This window comes from Acaromyces ingoldii (genome assembly GCF_003144295.1).
Source record: "Acaromyces ingoldii strain MCA 4198 unplaced genomic scaffold FA10scaffold_3, whole genome shotgun sequence".
NCBI lineage: Eukaryota > Fungi > Basidiomycota > Exobasidiomycetes > Exobasidiales > Cryptobasidiaceae > Acaromyces > Acaromyces ingoldii.
The window spans coordinates 1,272,395-1,286,856 of NW_020290249.1; the positions used below are offsets into that span (position 1 = coordinate 1,272,395).

Consider the following 14,462-nt stretch of genomic DNA (forward strand, 5'->3'; position numbering starts at 1 on the left):
GCTCTCCCTTGGCAAGGCACACGGCAGCGATTATTTGTTTGATTTCCCCGGGAGAGGCGAGATTGGACAATTGAAATTTGGCTTTCTTTTAGCCTTTTTCTTCCCATCACTCCCTCGTCGATCCCCACTGCAGCACTAGTCGCCCAGGTCGGCTCTCGGCGCTCATTTTCCGTCTCTTTTGGTCATTGTCTATCCAGGCAACCCGTTTGGGAAAGGTTGCCGACAGACACAGAGAGGGGAGAGGACGCCGACGACAAAGAAGGAAAAGGGCCCGTTCATAAGTTGTGTCGCATGCCAGTGGGCCCGCGTTCGAGCGTTTTCATTCTCCCTTTCCTCCCACGACACTCCTTTTCACCCCGCCCACAGGACCCCTCTTCTCGCCCCGCCTCTCTCCCTGACTCGGCTGGGCTGACAAGAGGCTCGTCCACGCTAGCGTTGCGGACTCAGAGCTTATCAGACACCACCTCTCTGTGCGTCGCGCGGAAGCCTTGAGACAGATGATCTAGTGACAACTGGCGACCCCACCGGCCTCTCGCTTCGTCAGGCTAGCTTTTTCTTTCCCCCCTTTCTTTTCTGTATCTGACAAGGGGGGGAACAGGCGCCAATAGAAGGGGGACCCCCCGCCAAAGGCAGTTGCAATGTCGTCGAACCAGAGGCTCTACCCGTCGGGGCCCTCGCAGCCACCACCGCCCAAGTCGCCTGGCTTTGGGCCTTTCCGCCGCCCGACGACACCCCTCTTCAGCTCGACTTTTGGCTCCTCGTCTTCCTCTGCCGCCGCTGGCCGTACTGGTGAAGGAGGCAGAGGCGAGGGTGGCTCGTCGTCATCGTCATCGTCTTCGTCTGCGGCGCAAGCGGCTTCAATTTCAAAGTCGCCGGTGCCCTCGAAGCCGCCGAAGCCGGCGGCACTGAGGGTCAAGAAGCCAAAGTCGCTCAGCATATCGCTGCTCACCGGTAACAACAACAACAACAACAACAGCAGCAATAGCAGCAGTGACACCTCTGCGTCCATTCTCGGCACCGATGCCGGTGCAGCGACGAGCAGTACTAATAGCAGCAGCAGCAGCAGCAGCTGGCTCGGTGAACGCAGCGTGAACCGATTTGGATACGGCCTCGGCAAGGTCACTTCGCCGTTGCAGTATCGCACCGCGTCCTCGCAGCAGAGCAGGGAAGCGAGGCCCAGCCTGGATCTCAGCCGGAATCGGAGCACGCAGCTGTTCGACACGGCTGAGGGCATCGAGGTCCTCGAGACAAGGGCCCGGTCCCGATCAGCCCTGGGCTTCTATGACTCTCAAAACACCGAAAACGAGAGCGAGAGAAGCAGCAGCAGCAGCAGCAGCAGCAGCGGGGGCGGCGGTGGAATTGGTGGTGGCGGCAACGAGGACTTTTTGAGTAGCAATGCTGAGGGCCGTCCACCTCCCTTTTCGCGAGGGCATTTCCGCGGAGCAATGACGAAGAAGCTCAAGGGCAGCGACGGCGCGCCGCATGCACAGAGGCCAGGCGCGCCTCTCCCCACCGACCCCGTCTATGTCATTGGCAAGGAGCCTGCCGTGCTGAGCGCTTCATCGCCACTCGTCCAGCACGACCGGCCAAGTGTGCCCGCTCGCCTGCCGGGCGCCGGCCAGGACGATTTTCTGACCAAGGTCGAGCGGTACCGGCGAGACCCAGCGTCGGAATTTCTAGGGCACGGCAGCAGCGGTAGCAGCAGCAGAGAAGACGCGCAGGGGCCGCCGCCGCCGCCGCCGCCGCCGCCGTCGTCGTCGTCGCACCCGCCGCACCCAACGAGTGGAAGCCCTTTTAGCCCTTCATCATCGGCCGCCTCACCGTTCCTCAACACAATTTCCGCCACGGCCTCGTCTTCCATCTCAGCTCGTGCTCCGCCCAAGCGACGGCCTCTGCCTCCACCACTGAGCGCCACGCCCTTCCAGGCCCACGCTGCAGGACCGAGGTCGGCACCGGGACCGGACCAGGGCCTGATGCGCTCGGCCTGGGACACGAGGCCGCCTGCCTCGGCAACATCGGCTGAGCAACCGTCCTCTCCACTGAGACAACAACAACAACAACAGCAACAGCAACAGTATCAACAACAACACTCCCCGTTACTATACGAGGTCAGGAACCGCTCGGCATCCCAAAGCGTCCTTCGACGCCCTCCGTCCCTACTTGGCTCGCGACAGAGTCCCACTCTGGAAAAGGCCCAGTCTAGCCCGTTGGCCTCGCCCAACCAGGCTTTTACCTTCGTGCCGCCCCCTCAGCGACAAGTGAAGCGGGACATGCTCGACGGCTCCTCGAGTGGCCAGGGGCTGACAGCCAACAGCAGCGGCAACTACAGCACTGGGGCAGGAGTCGCAGCGGGAGGAGGTGGATCAGGAGGAGGCACAGGTGTTGGTGGTGGTGCGCTTCAGTCCCTCGGTCAGCAACTAGGGGGTATGGGTGTCGCCGTTGGGAAACGAGGGTGGGGCTTCATGAAGAACTGGAGCGCAGACCGGTCCTCGTCGATTCCCTCTCCTACGTCATTAACCGCCGGTGGTCGGAGGGTGCATGGAGGTGGGATGGCTAGCTTGGCACAGTGCAACGACGCCACCAAACTCTGGCTCTCGCTTCCCGATGCACCCAGCTCACAGTCGAGGGCGTCAGGCGCGCAGCGCGCCATGGAGCAGGGCATATCGGGCTCTGCCAGTGCTGGACCGAACAACCCTGGTGTGTTTGGCATGCCACTCCGAGAGGCAGTGCTCAGAAGCCGACTGGGACGTGTGCCCACCAAAGACGGTCCGACTTCCTCTTCTTCTTCTTCTTCGAGAAGCTCAATGTCCAGCGAGCAAATCTCAGCTGAGCTCTCTGCCCTCGATCTCGGCTCCGAATTCAAGGTAGACCTGCCGGTCTTGTCGCCACTCGCCTCGCCCAGATCTTCCACCGCTTCGTCGCTTCGGCAGTCACTGCACATGCAGCGCAAGGCCGTGTCCAGGGAGGTGGCCCGGTCAAAGTACCTGCCCGCTGTCGTCGTGCGCTGCATCGAGGCTGTGGAGAGATGGGGCATGGACGAAGAGGGCATCTATCGCCTGTCTGGACGCAGCTCCCACACGGCCAAGCTCCGCATGATCTTTGATGGGCCCACCATGGCGCCCGGTGCGAGCAGCAATGCTGTGCCTGACCTCGAGCTCGCCGACGTTGGACCGGCCGACTTGGACCTCAACAGCGTCTGCAGCCTGCTCAAGTCGTACCTGCGAGACCTTCCCGAGAATCTTTTACCGCCTGGGTTGGCTGATGAGTTCAATCGTGCTTCCAAGGACGTGAGCGGTTTGGCCCTCGTCGGCGACCCCAGCGCATCGACTGATCACAGTCGAGACAAAACCTTGCGCACGTCCCTCTCGGACGACGGCGAGCCTCTCCATGTCAAAGTCGCAAGGGCAATCGCACCCCTCATGGACAGACTCCCGGCGGCCAACTGGTATCTGCTCCGTGAGCTTGCGATGCATCTTTCTGATCTGGTCCAGCCCGATGTCGTGCAAAAGACGAGGATGGTGAGTGGCAGAAGTGCATTAAAATCTTGAGCAAATTTCGCTGATGATGGTGCGACGAACAGCCCTTGACGAATCTCTGCCTGGTTCTGGCACCAACGCTGTCGTTGTCGGTCATCATGCTTCGAGCACTGGTCGAATGTCGTGCAATCCTCTTCAACACTAGCTGCCCTGGTCCAGACGATGCGCTCGACGCCACATTGCCCTTCGAAAGGGGACAGACCAGGCGGGCTTCGCGAATCGCTCGAAAACCATCACAGAGACCTTCTACGAGCCCTCTACTTGGCTCAAGTGCACGGATTGTACCTGGACCAGATGGTGACGACGACGGTGGAGACCCTTCGAAGAGATTGAGCATTGCCACGATCACGGACCTGAACAAGCGCAAATCATCGAGCAGCGTCATGACACTCCGACGGCCTCAGCACGGCTCGCCAACGATCAATGCGGCTGGCGTCTCGCACAACAACTCCGTGCGACCAGCATCAGAATTTGGTGGACTAGCCTTTGGCTCCGCTACAAATAGCCCAGCGACATCGTTCTCATGGGACAGCGACCTCGAAGACGAGAGGGCGCCACCGATTGCGTCCCGCTTCATTCGCTCGAGGCAGAACTCCATCATTGGCCTCTCCCCCTCGTCCAACTCTCCCTCTGCTTCGAGAACGTTGGCGAGCGGAGGAAGCGGCGTGATGAGCAAGCCACCGTCGCAGGCATCACTGGCTTCCTCGTACCTGCGTCATCACGACAGCGCCTTTCACGGTGCCAGCTCACCGAGGCTGCGCGATTTCGACTCTGATCGTGACTCCATCAACAGTCGAGCTACGCTCGAAGACAGCTGGACGACGTCACTTGGTGCCAACACGGGCAGTGGCGCAGGCTCGAGCGGGAGCCATGCGACGCCGAGCATTGCAGCCTCGACGAGCGGTGATTCAATCCGGAGCAGGGCAGGCAGTGGCGGTGGCGTTGGGGCCTTGGACCGACCACGGCCGCCAACGTCTGGCTCAGGCAGGTTCTGGTCCAGTCGGGGAGACGGACTCAAGACCAGCGTGAGCGGTGGGAGCAGCGGCAGCGGCCATCGGCTCAGGTCCAACAATGCCAGTCAGAGCTCCCTAGCGGAAGATCTCGTAAAACAGCCGCAGTCAGCCAAGCCATTACCATCGCATCAACGAGCTGCTGAAAGTGGGGAGAGGCACGGTGACAGCACGGGCGACGGCGTCGACGACGCCCCCATCCAGGTTGATCAGGTCCGGACAATGTGGGAAAAGGCAGCGCTCCGGTAACTGAATGGAGACACATGCGTAAATTATCTCTACATCAACAAACAGTCCGGCCTTTTGCGGTATTCATTCTTTGCATAGCTTCATCATAACAGCACGAACAGACAAGATAAGACAAGACAGACTCACTCACTCACTCTCGAACGCAAACACACACACACAAAAGCTTCTTCTCTGCTTCAATGTCATTCTTGCCATGCCTTGTGAAAACGCTGGGTACCGGTACGGTAGTGGTCTCCATCTGTTTCTCAGACACGTGTGGAGTCCGCACGGGCTTTTTCGTTCCTGTTTGTCTTGCTGCTAAACGACCGACACATCAAGAACATTCAGCAATCTGGTCTGGATCTGAGGAGGCTTGGTCCTTTGTACGATGGCCGATCACCTTGTCGAAGCAGCGCTCATCAGCGGCAGACAACCAGACTCGGACGCGGGCCGAGCGGAAGGCCAGGCGAATGGCACTGCAGCGGCGACGACGACCAACGCAGATGCCACGGCTACGGCGGCGTCCGCGGGGGCTGAAGTCGACTTCTCGACGAGTCTGACGACGTGGCGCGAGATCAATTTGCCGTCGATTCAGACGTACTTTGAGACGCTCTGCCCGAAGCTTGTTGAAGGCCAGCGCGAGGCCCTCGTCAGCCGCAAGCGCCTCGCGGAGCAGACGCGCGAATTCAAAAAGGCCAAGCGGGCCGTGCCGGGCGACGCCGACACGGCGGTGGCCATGGCCAGCGAAGAGGACGAGCAGCGCGAGGCGAAGCTCAAGGCGCTGCTCAAGGCCTACCAGTCCGAGATTGACGAGCTGACGAAGCGGGCAAAGAGTGCCGAGAATGCCGTTCTAGGTGTCCGGGACCGGCTGAAGGACGCCTCGGATCCATACCCGATCCTCGAGGCCGTCGTGGTGAGTCGCGACCTGTGGCTCTTGCACTCGGCTGCACATCAAGTAGGCACAAAAGCTGACAAAGCGAGTCTCTCAGGAACAAACGGCGACACTCGCAGACCTCGAGACGCTGCGTGGGCAGGTGACGCAGCTCTCGCTCGACAATGCCTCGTTGCAGACGCAGCTGCCGGCCATCGAGGCAGAACGGTCTCGGTTGCAGGAGCGCATCGCCCGGCTCGAGTCGGGGATGGAGTCGCGCGCGACGGAGCAGCGTGGCGCGATTGAGGCCGAGCTGAGCGCAAAGTGGGACGAGAGATGGAGGAACCAGGTGGCGCGGGAAGAGGACCTGACGAGGGCATTGAACGTGGCTCAGACGCAGCTGCGGGATCTTAGACAGAGCCATGCCCGGGCAACGGAGAGACTGCTGGAGCATGGAGAAGATGTCGAGAGAGGCGAGACGGGCGGCAGGCTCGAGGAGCTCGACATGGTCAGCGAGGAGCTGAGAAGGACGACCGAAAGGCTGCAGAGCGTCGAGAGGAGGAATGAGCAGCTGAGAGAGGAGATGGAGAAGGTCAAGAGCGGGTCGGCCGACGAAGCCAAGCTGCAAGAGGCTGAGGCGAAGCGGATCGAGAGCGAGGAGGAGGCGAGGAGGCTAACAAAGCTGTTTGAAGACGAGAGCGTGCGAGCTAAACAAGGCCAAGAAGAGCTCGAGAGGAGAGCGAGAGAGGCAGAGAGGGTGGCCAAGGAGCGGGAACGGGAGAACGAGGGTCTGAGGGAGAAGGTCAGGCAGATGGCAGACTACGACGAGGTCAAGAGGGAGCTCGATATCTTCAAATATGTCGAGTTCTCGGCCGGTGCAGAGGAAGAGGACGATGACGACGTGCTCAGCCGAGGAGGCGGAGAAAACGGCGATGATGCGCAGCAGCGAAAGGAAAAGGCCACCGCAAAGCCGCTCGAGGCTTTGTTGATCGAGAAGAACAAGCAGCTGCAGGACGAGCTGGCGACGATGCGTGTATCGCAGGGCGAGCTCAGCAATGCGTCGGCCTCGACCACGAAGGAGCTCGAAGGCCTGAGAAGCGAGGTAAAGAGGCTTAAGAGTCTCAATGAACGCCTCGAGGATGACCTTGTCAACATGAAACCTGGCGATGGGAAGTCTAAGAAGACGTCGTCGATGAGCGCTGAGGAGGCCCTGGCAGAGATGGATCGCATTGGTGGTGAGGCTTCTTCTTCCTCATCTTCAAGCAAGCAGAGGGAAGTCAAGAACGACCCGATTCCTTTCGAGACAAAGCCTACACCAGCAGCTTCCTCTAGCACGAATGCAGGCTCCTCAGACTCGAGCATTTTACCCATCATTACCGGTCAGCGTGACCGATTCCGCGCGAGAAACGCTGAGCTGGAGGAAGAGCTTCGACGTCAATTTGAGACAATTACGGAGCTTCGCAATGAGGTCAAGACACTCCAGGCGGACAACTTGAGTCTCTATGAGAAAGTCAGATATCTGCAAGCGTACAGCTCGACGTCAAACGACGCAGGGGCCTCATCTTCTTCGGTACGAAATCATTATCCCGACGCGAGGATCGTCAATGTGTCTGCACGAAACGACGTTGGAGCCTACCCGCCCGCAGCACCTGCACCGAGGACGGGGCTAGGCAGGGGTGAGGAAAAGTACCGAGACAAGTACGAAGCCGCCATGAACCCCTTTGAACGTTTCAGGGGCAATGTGAGTGGAATGAACACTCTCGGGCCCAAATGAAGGATCATCTCACTAACACCGCACCTCACTCTTTCATACACACAGGAGCAAAATCGTGCGCTCAACTCGCTCAATCCACTCGAGCGGGTCCTGCACATGCTGACAAGAGTCGTGCTTGGCCACCGAAGGATGAGACTCCTCTTCATCGCCTACGCCGTCTGCTTGCACATTCTCGTCTTTGCCATGCTCTTTGAGCTGGAATTCAAGTGAGTCGTCTTGCGAAGAAGCCCGTCGCTGGCAATAGAGCTGACAGGCGAGACGAACAGCTTTGGTGGATCAACCACTACAATCAGCGCAGACACTGCCTTGGATCCTGCGGCACACTGATCCCACTTGTCAATACATGTTTAATTGTGGCAGATGACAGAGATATAGAGAGAGAGCCATGCCTCCTTTATCGTGTCTTTTGAGCCTAGTGTGATGGATAGATGACATAGTATCTGGTTTCATGGTCCCTTTGCGCTGGTCTAATCCAGACCCCCAGTCCCCGTCCTTGCTTCTGGGCCCACACCCGCGTCGGGCGCGGCACTGATGACGACGCCCGCCTCTGCCCTCTCGAGCCGCTCAATCTGGATATCCCGCTGCCTCTCCTGCCATCGATGAAGCTTTGCCGTCTCATGAGTGGGAAAGCCAAAGATTCTCGGTCGATAGCGTTCCACCTTCAGCGCTGCATTCGCCGTCGATCCGCCCGGCGCCCCTGCTGGGCCCGATCCACCTCCGCCCGCCGTTCCTGCGCCTGCGCCTGCTCCCGGGATCAGCCCGTTGCCGCTTCCTGTCCCTGCCCCACCCTGTTGCGCCGAGCCGCCCGGGCCAGCTGCCAACGGCGAGAAGCTAGAGGTGGGCGAGTCGCCATCCCCTTGCTGTCCTCCGGCCCCAGTTCCATCCTGCATGAATTTCCCACCTGGGCCGCCTGTCCCACCAACCCCACCGCCTGGTACTCCCCCATCGTGGCTCGTCCGATTCGAAGAGCCAGCACCTTGGGACAGCAAGAAGGGCGACTGCGACGTCTGCGACTTGCTCGGCAGCATGTGCGGATACACCATAAACTTCATTGACCAGGATGGGGCCAGCCCAATCTCCAGTCAGCTCACTTTCGAAGGAACGTGCGAGGTGCGAAGGACTCACGAGCATATGTGGGAAGGTGCTGCCGAAGAAGGCGCCGTCGATTGTGCCGTGCCGACTCGACTTTGGGCTGTAGATGTCCTCGCAGCGCGGGCAAAAGAGCTTGACGGCCTTTTGGAACGGTTGGTCGGACAAGCCGACGGGAAGAAGCGCCTGTTGGTAGCACAGGACCCGCGGGCAGCGACCAAAATCGGCACGCTTGTACTTTTCGAGCTGTTGTCAAAGCGAGACCAGGTCAACAGGTGGGCGGAGGAGGTCAGAAGAAGGGGTGTAGCACCTACCATCTTTGCGAGTCCGCGTGTTGTGATGATGTACCGGGCATGGACGAGACCGTACAGCAGCCGAGCTTGCGCCTCGATGTAGTCTCTCGCCTCATCGTCCAGATCGTCTTCTGCTCACACACATGCTCAGCACTGTTTCATGGCAAGGAGCTATCCGGGCTTCACGACTCACCAAGGGCGTCCGTGACGAGGTCGAGGGCCTGCGGGTAGTGCTGCACCTCGCCATTGAGGCCGGTGAGGTTGAACCGATCGAGGATGTAGTCCTCATCGACTTCGCAAAAGTACTCGTTGCCCTTTGTGCTGAGGAACCATGTCACCCAGCTGTTGGCGGCATAGTCGGACGAGTTACTGCTCAGGTCGTCCACTGCCATCAAATGAGCCATGGGCACCGCAGTCAGTAGGAGTCATGGTACGATTTTTTTAGACAGACGGGGCAAGGGGGAGGGGGGGCACTCACTCATGCCTACGTGCAGCCCGCACCAGACGAGGCGTTGAGAATGGGATGGTTCTAGCCTGAGAAGGAGCTTCCTTTTGATTCCGAAGCGAAGGCGGCGATGGCGTCGATGGTGGTGAGGAGCGACGGCGATGACGGGGCTCGCTGCGTCCGCGCACAACCCAGATGAAGGGCAAATTTGGAGACGAGAAACACACGCGCGCGCTATGAAAATTGCATCTTTGCTTCGTCTTTTCTCGGGCCTTTAGCTTTTGCGCCGAGCACACCGCACTCTTTCACTGCCTCCCACTGACTTTTGTTTTTTCTCTTCGTGATGAAGAGAAGAATCATGAGTAAGGGTTATTGATGCGAATGCTAATAGTACTACATGATCACAAGTCTTCTATGTCTCGATCGCTCTCGCTTCTTGAAGAGGGAATCGGATCAGAAACATGCCTGATTCCTTCAGACGAGTCTCCACTCGGCGGAGGAACCAGAAAGAGCGACGAGACATGTCTGCCCTCGGTGGCATGCACCGTCAAGGCTCGCGGCTGACGTTCGTGCTCGCCCCTTGGCATAGTGCCACCGCCTGCCTTTCGGTGATTGGATGATGTTCCAGAGTAGGGGTTGCTCGGCGGGCCCGAGATCGGTCTTGTTGCGCTCCTCGATCGCCGAATCGTCGAAGAGTTGTGGCGTCGAGAGCTGCCGGAGTGATGGTGCGAGGCTGCCGAATGGTGGTGGACGTCGGGCAGGGTCCCATCGGGAATCGCCAGCGCCAGGAAAACGGCAGGTACAAGGATGAGGGATGCCATGATGCAGAGCCGATGCATGACGGCGACCCAGGCCTCGATGATGGCTTGCCTCGTCTCGCTGCCCAATGGATACGAAAGGGCGGCCGAAAGGCTTCCAAAGACGACTTCGATTTCTTCTGGCGAGAAATCTGGCAAGCGGATGGCCAGCGCGGTTGGCAGCTCCTGAGAAAAGACCATGCCAGCGACAGCCGAGCCAATGGCGGCGCCGCACTCGGTCATGAGCAGCTCTATGGCCGTGACAATGGCAACGTCCGAGTGGCGCACGACACACTGCACGGCGACCTGCATCGTGATGGCGGCCGATCCTCCACCGATGCCTTGCAAGAGCTGACAGAGGACGAGGAGAAAGGTAGGCGAGCCCGAGGAGCGGTAGCGGACCATCATGGCCACACCGAGCAGCCTGACGATGATTCCAGCGACGAGGAGGAATTTGTACTTGCGCGTGGCAGCCATGCTCCACCCGACGAGGATGCCCGTCAACGTGCTGGTGACGTTCTGTGTGCTGGCAAAGTAGCCCGTCTTTGTCTGATCCCAGCCCTTGAGAATCTGAATAAAGGCGCTGAGGAAGGTCCAGCTGATGTAGAAGCTGCAAAAGTCGAGTACACCGACAAGGCAGACGCAGACGACGGCCGTGTTGGTAAAGAATCGGTATGGTAGGATCGGAGCGGAAGCCCGCGATTCCCAGAGCATGAAGAGCACCAGAAACGCTAGACCTGTACCGAGGAGACCGGCAGGCGAAGCGATGGCTTTTGCCCCATGGCCAGCCTCGCTGAGGGGTATGAGGATGAAGCAGAAGCCGAGCGAAAAGAGGGCCAATCCAACGGCGTCGATCTGACGGGCCAACTCGATGATGGCGGCCCCAAAGCTCCTAGCGCGAATAGGATTGGTGGTAAGCAATCCTGCACGCCGCGCTCGCTTCTGTCCGACGAAGAGGGTGGCGAGGAGCGGCAGAGCAGCAATGGGCAGGATGACAGTCCACATGCCAAAGCCGAATCGCCAGCCTTGGGTGCGCATGACGAGTTCGACGAGCGGGCCTGCGACAGCAAAATTGACGAGGTAAGGCAGGTTGACGATGCCGATGATAAGGCCCCTCCATTTGGCCGTGGTGCTGTCTGCAATGATGATCGACTGGAGCACCTGCAGACCCGTGTTACCCGTGGCCTGGAGCACGATGCCAAACATGAGCCTGGACAGCGAGGGTGCCGTGCTGATGATGATGTAGCCCAGGACGTAGACGAAGAGGGAGACGAGGTATGCTTCTGCTCTGCCAAAGACGTCGGAGACCTTGGCGACGGGCGGCTTGGCAATTGCGAAACAGAGCTGCTGGACAATGGCAATGGTGCTGAACGAGGACAGGGCGCCAAACTCGCTGCAGGCAAAGTTGAGGTACAGGAAGCCGGTGTTGGCATCGAGCGAGGTGACGTAGGCGACGCAAAAGATGGCAGAATACACGATGATGTAGGACCTATTAGGTGGTTCAGAGCTTGTCAGCATTGCTGTTGAAGGAAGAAGCAGATCAGAAGACGCACCGCCGTCGCCTCTTCCACGCCTCCAATGCCGCGTCCTTGTTGTCGCCCGACGCGGCCAGCTCCCTTCTGCTGAGCACAGGCGAGGAGATCCTGCTCTGTCTGGACCCCGTGGCCGTGGTGAGGGACTCCGCTGCCCCCACCGGCGCCTCGCCCTGGCGATCCTGGAGCAAGGGCGCCGACTCCAGATGGCCTTTTGCCGTCATCCCTCTATCCGTCCCTTCGTCTTCCTCCTCCGTTTCCCACTGCTGCTGCTGCTGCTGCTGTTGCTGCCGTCTATGTTGTTGCTCGTGTCGTGTTGGCGAAAAGTCGTGGAGGCGTGAGGCTACAAGTTCATATCGCTCGTCAGGGGGCGTCGCAGTCGTGCCAGAGAGGACGTCGATGAGTGGAATCGACAGGTTGGGCAGGGGGCCTTGCGTCTCTACTTTGCCCACACAGCCCTGCTTTCAGGTGCACTGCTCGATTACGCGACCGTGCCCCAGTTTGCTGAGTTAGCTTCAGACGGGGAGAGAGAGAGAAGAGGAAAAGAGAGAGGGGGCTCCGATTAGGTTAGGTTGACTTAGACCCGTCTCGCAAAATAGCATCAGGCCGGCGGAGCGCCGGGACACGTGACCAACACTGATGGCGGGTGATGGCGTGTGTCTCCGATAATCAGATAGCACCGAAATGGAATCTCCCAGTCGTCTGGAGCAGGACAGCAATAGCAGTAGTGGTAATAGTGTGGAGTCAGACTCAACCAGCGGCGGGGTGGAGACCCGGCAATCTGATATCGACAAGACAGACAGACGGAGCAGAAGATGTCATTACCCCCACGAGGGTTGGAGAGGAGCGGTAAAGTCTACATAAAAGGAAAATTTGCTCAGAGCTTTTGGTCCTGGGGCATGAAACGGAGCGCCTGGCGAATACCCAGGTCGGCCAAGATCTCCTCGGAGCCTCCCAACACGGCGTCGAACTTGTAGGTGCGGTGGAACTCCTCTGCGAAGCGACCCATGCCCGACTTTGTGAGGCCTCGGCCACCAAACAGCTGGACACTGGCGTCGGCCACCTCGTGGCTCACGCGAGTGCTCCATGACTTGAGCAGAGCGACCTGTCCTGCGAGGAAGAGCGACTGCTGCTTGTACGACATGTTGCACATCTGGTACGTGACGCTCTCGAGCCAGTTCTGAGCTGCCTCTGCAAGCGAGATGCACTGGGCCAGCTTCTGGCGCACAGCGGCCTGTCCGTTGAGGGGCTTGCCAAAGGCCTTTCGCTGGTTGGCCCAGAGCATGTCCTGCTCGCACATGGCGCGTGCCGCCCGAATCGTCGAGCAGCACATGACCCAACGCTCGTGGTTGAAGTTGGAGAGAATAATCTGGATACCAAGACCGTCTTCGCCGACGAGGTACCTCTTGGGCACCTTGACGTTGTCGTAGGTGACGTAGGCCGTGCCGGCCGTGGTGCTGTACGATGTCTTGATCTGCTTGGTCTCGACGCCACCGCAAGAGCGGGGCACACAGATGACGGCGAAACCCATGTCAGTCTTGACAGCCGTGGTGAAGTAGTCGGCAAACTTAAAAGGGATAATGGGGATCAGCTACGGAACATCGTGGTTGTCAACAAGAGCCGGCTAGATGCACTCACGACACCGTTGGTGATCCACTTCTTTGTGCCGTTGACGATGTAGTGCTCACCATCCTCGGTGAGGGTGGCGGTGGTGCGGATGCCCATGACATCGGAACCGGCAAAGGCCTCCGAAATGGCAAGGCAGATGAACTTGTTGCCGGCCAGGACGGGCTCGACAATCTCCTTCTTCAAGTCGTCGGAACCGAAGTTCATGATAGGGGGAAGGCCAATGACCATGCCGCCCTGGAGCGCGTCACCGAAACCACGAGCACCCATGCGGACAAGCTCCTGGGTAATAACGAGCTCGTGGAAGTAGTTGAATTCCTCGGCCTTGACGTCGGCAAACAGCTTTCGTCCCTGGAGGTGCTTTCCGGGGCCCATGCGCATGGCGTTGAGGCCGTTTGCACCCATCTCCTGGACGAGGTCCACGTCGGGTCGCTTGCCGTTGTCCTCGCACCGCTGCGCCACCTCGTGAATGCGGTCGTCGACAAAGGCACGCATGGCCTTCTGCAACCGACGGTGCGAGTCGGTGTAGTAGGGCGAGTGGTAGTTGGGCGTGAGCCACATGGGCTCGGCGTAGGGGACCTTGGACGCTGCGCCAGGCTCGGGCACCTTGATGACAGACTCCTCGCCCTTGATCTTGCCAACAATCAACCGCTGGTACGCGGGCTTGAGCAGGACCTCATGGCGGTGAAGGCCGCTGGGTGATGCTCACTACGTCAGCAAACGCATTCACTTCTAAGCTGTTAAATCAGGCGCCTCTCTACTCACAAGAACGTCTCCGTGCACTCCTGACCAGCGACCTCCTCGTCGTAGAAGACCGATTCACCGCCAGGGTGCTTTAAGACGAATAAAAGTCGAGAAGAGTGAGCGGTTCTGTGGCTTATTTAGGAGGTGAGAAAGGTGCAGCGCGACTCACAAGCTCAGCGAACTTGGACACATTGTAGATGGTAGCATCAATGACGATCCAGACATCGCCCTGCTTGTTGTGCTGTAATGTAGCCAAAGGTGTGGCGATGTTCAGCAGATGTAATGCAATGCGAAAGCAGACTGCATCGTAAGAGGAGATAAGGCGCTGCTCACCTTGGCAACGTCGTCGCGTGAGTAGAACTGAACCTCCTTTCCGTTGGCTGTCTGGGCAGACATCTTGACAAGAGCTGTGATTGTGTGTAGGGGAGCAAGAAACAAAGGAGACGGACGGGAAGGGAGAAAGGCAGTAGGTGATGGTGAGGAGATGAGGAGTGAGGGGATAGCGCTTGCTTTGAAA

At 59.1% G+C, this 14,462-nt stretch overlaps 5 protein-coding genes across 5 annotated transcripts; 2 read left to right on the plus strand and 3 right to left on the minus strand.

The window, feature by feature from the left end:
- The first annotated feature begins 460 nt into the window (after positions 1 to 460).
- FA10DRAFT_110536 (hypothetical protein) lies at positions 461 to 4,885 on the plus strand. Its single transcript, XM_025517867.1, has 2 exons — positions 461 to 3,518; positions 3,581 to 4,885. The coding sequence occupies exons 1-2, from the start codon at positions 639 to 641 to the stop codon at positions 4,793 to 4,795; spliced, it is 4,095 nt and encodes a 1,364-aa protein (XP_025377540.1). The 5' UTR covers positions 461 to 638; the 3' UTR covers positions 4,796 to 4,885.
- A 211-nt stretch (positions 4,886 to 5,096) lies between these two features.
- Positions 5,097 to 7,960, plus strand: FA10DRAFT_266833 (hypothetical protein). Its single transcript, XM_025521663.1, has 4 exons — positions 5,097 to 5,687; positions 5,764 to 7,386; positions 7,465 to 7,625; positions 7,686 to 7,960. The coding sequence occupies exons 1-4, from the start codon at positions 5,163 to 5,165 to the stop codon at positions 7,744 to 7,746; spliced, it is 2,370 nt and encodes a 789-aa protein (XP_025377541.1). The 5' UTR covers positions 5,097 to 5,162; the 3' UTR covers positions 7,747 to 7,960.
- On the minus strand, positions 7,751 to 9,378 carry FA10DRAFT_301608 (hypothetical protein). The gene is made up of 5 exons (XM_025525007.1): positions 9,280 to 9,378; positions 8,995 to 9,186; positions 8,823 to 8,932; positions 8,545 to 8,754; positions 7,751 to 8,465 (listed from the first exon to the last, which is right to left on the minus strand). The coding sequence occupies exons 1-5, from the start codon at positions 9,281 to 9,283 to the stop codon at positions 7,887 to 7,889; spliced, it is 1,095 nt and encodes a 364-aa protein (XP_025377542.1). The 5' UTR covers positions 9,284 to 9,378; the 3' UTR covers positions 7,751 to 7,886.
- Positions 9,379 to 9,579: 201 nt separating this feature from the next.
- FA10DRAFT_241078 (MFS general substrate transporter) lies at positions 9,580 to 12,138 on the minus strand. Its single transcript, XM_025519232.1, has 2 exons — positions 11,597 to 12,138; positions 9,580 to 11,532 (listed from the first exon to the last, which is right to left on the minus strand). The coding sequence occupies exons 1-2, from the start codon at positions 11,797 to 11,799 to the stop codon at positions 9,648 to 9,650; spliced, it is 2,088 nt and encodes a 695-aa protein (XP_025377543.1). The 5' UTR covers positions 11,800 to 12,138; the 3' UTR covers positions 9,580 to 9,647.
- Positions 12,139 to 12,377: 239 nt separating this feature from the next.
- On the minus strand, positions 12,378 to 14,450 carry FA10DRAFT_266836 (acyl-CoA dehydrogenase NM domain-like protein). Its single transcript, XM_025521664.1, has 5 exons — positions 14,279 to 14,450; positions 14,115 to 14,186; positions 13,967 to 14,034; positions 13,214 to 13,895; positions 12,378 to 13,142 (listed from the first exon to the last, which is right to left on the minus strand). The coding sequence occupies exons 1-5, from the start codon at positions 14,339 to 14,341 to the stop codon at positions 12,453 to 12,455; spliced, it is 1,575 nt and encodes a 524-aa protein (XP_025377544.1). The 5' UTR covers positions 14,342 to 14,450; the 3' UTR covers positions 12,378 to 12,452.
- Between the last annotated feature and the right edge of the window lie 12 nt (positions 14,451 to 14,462).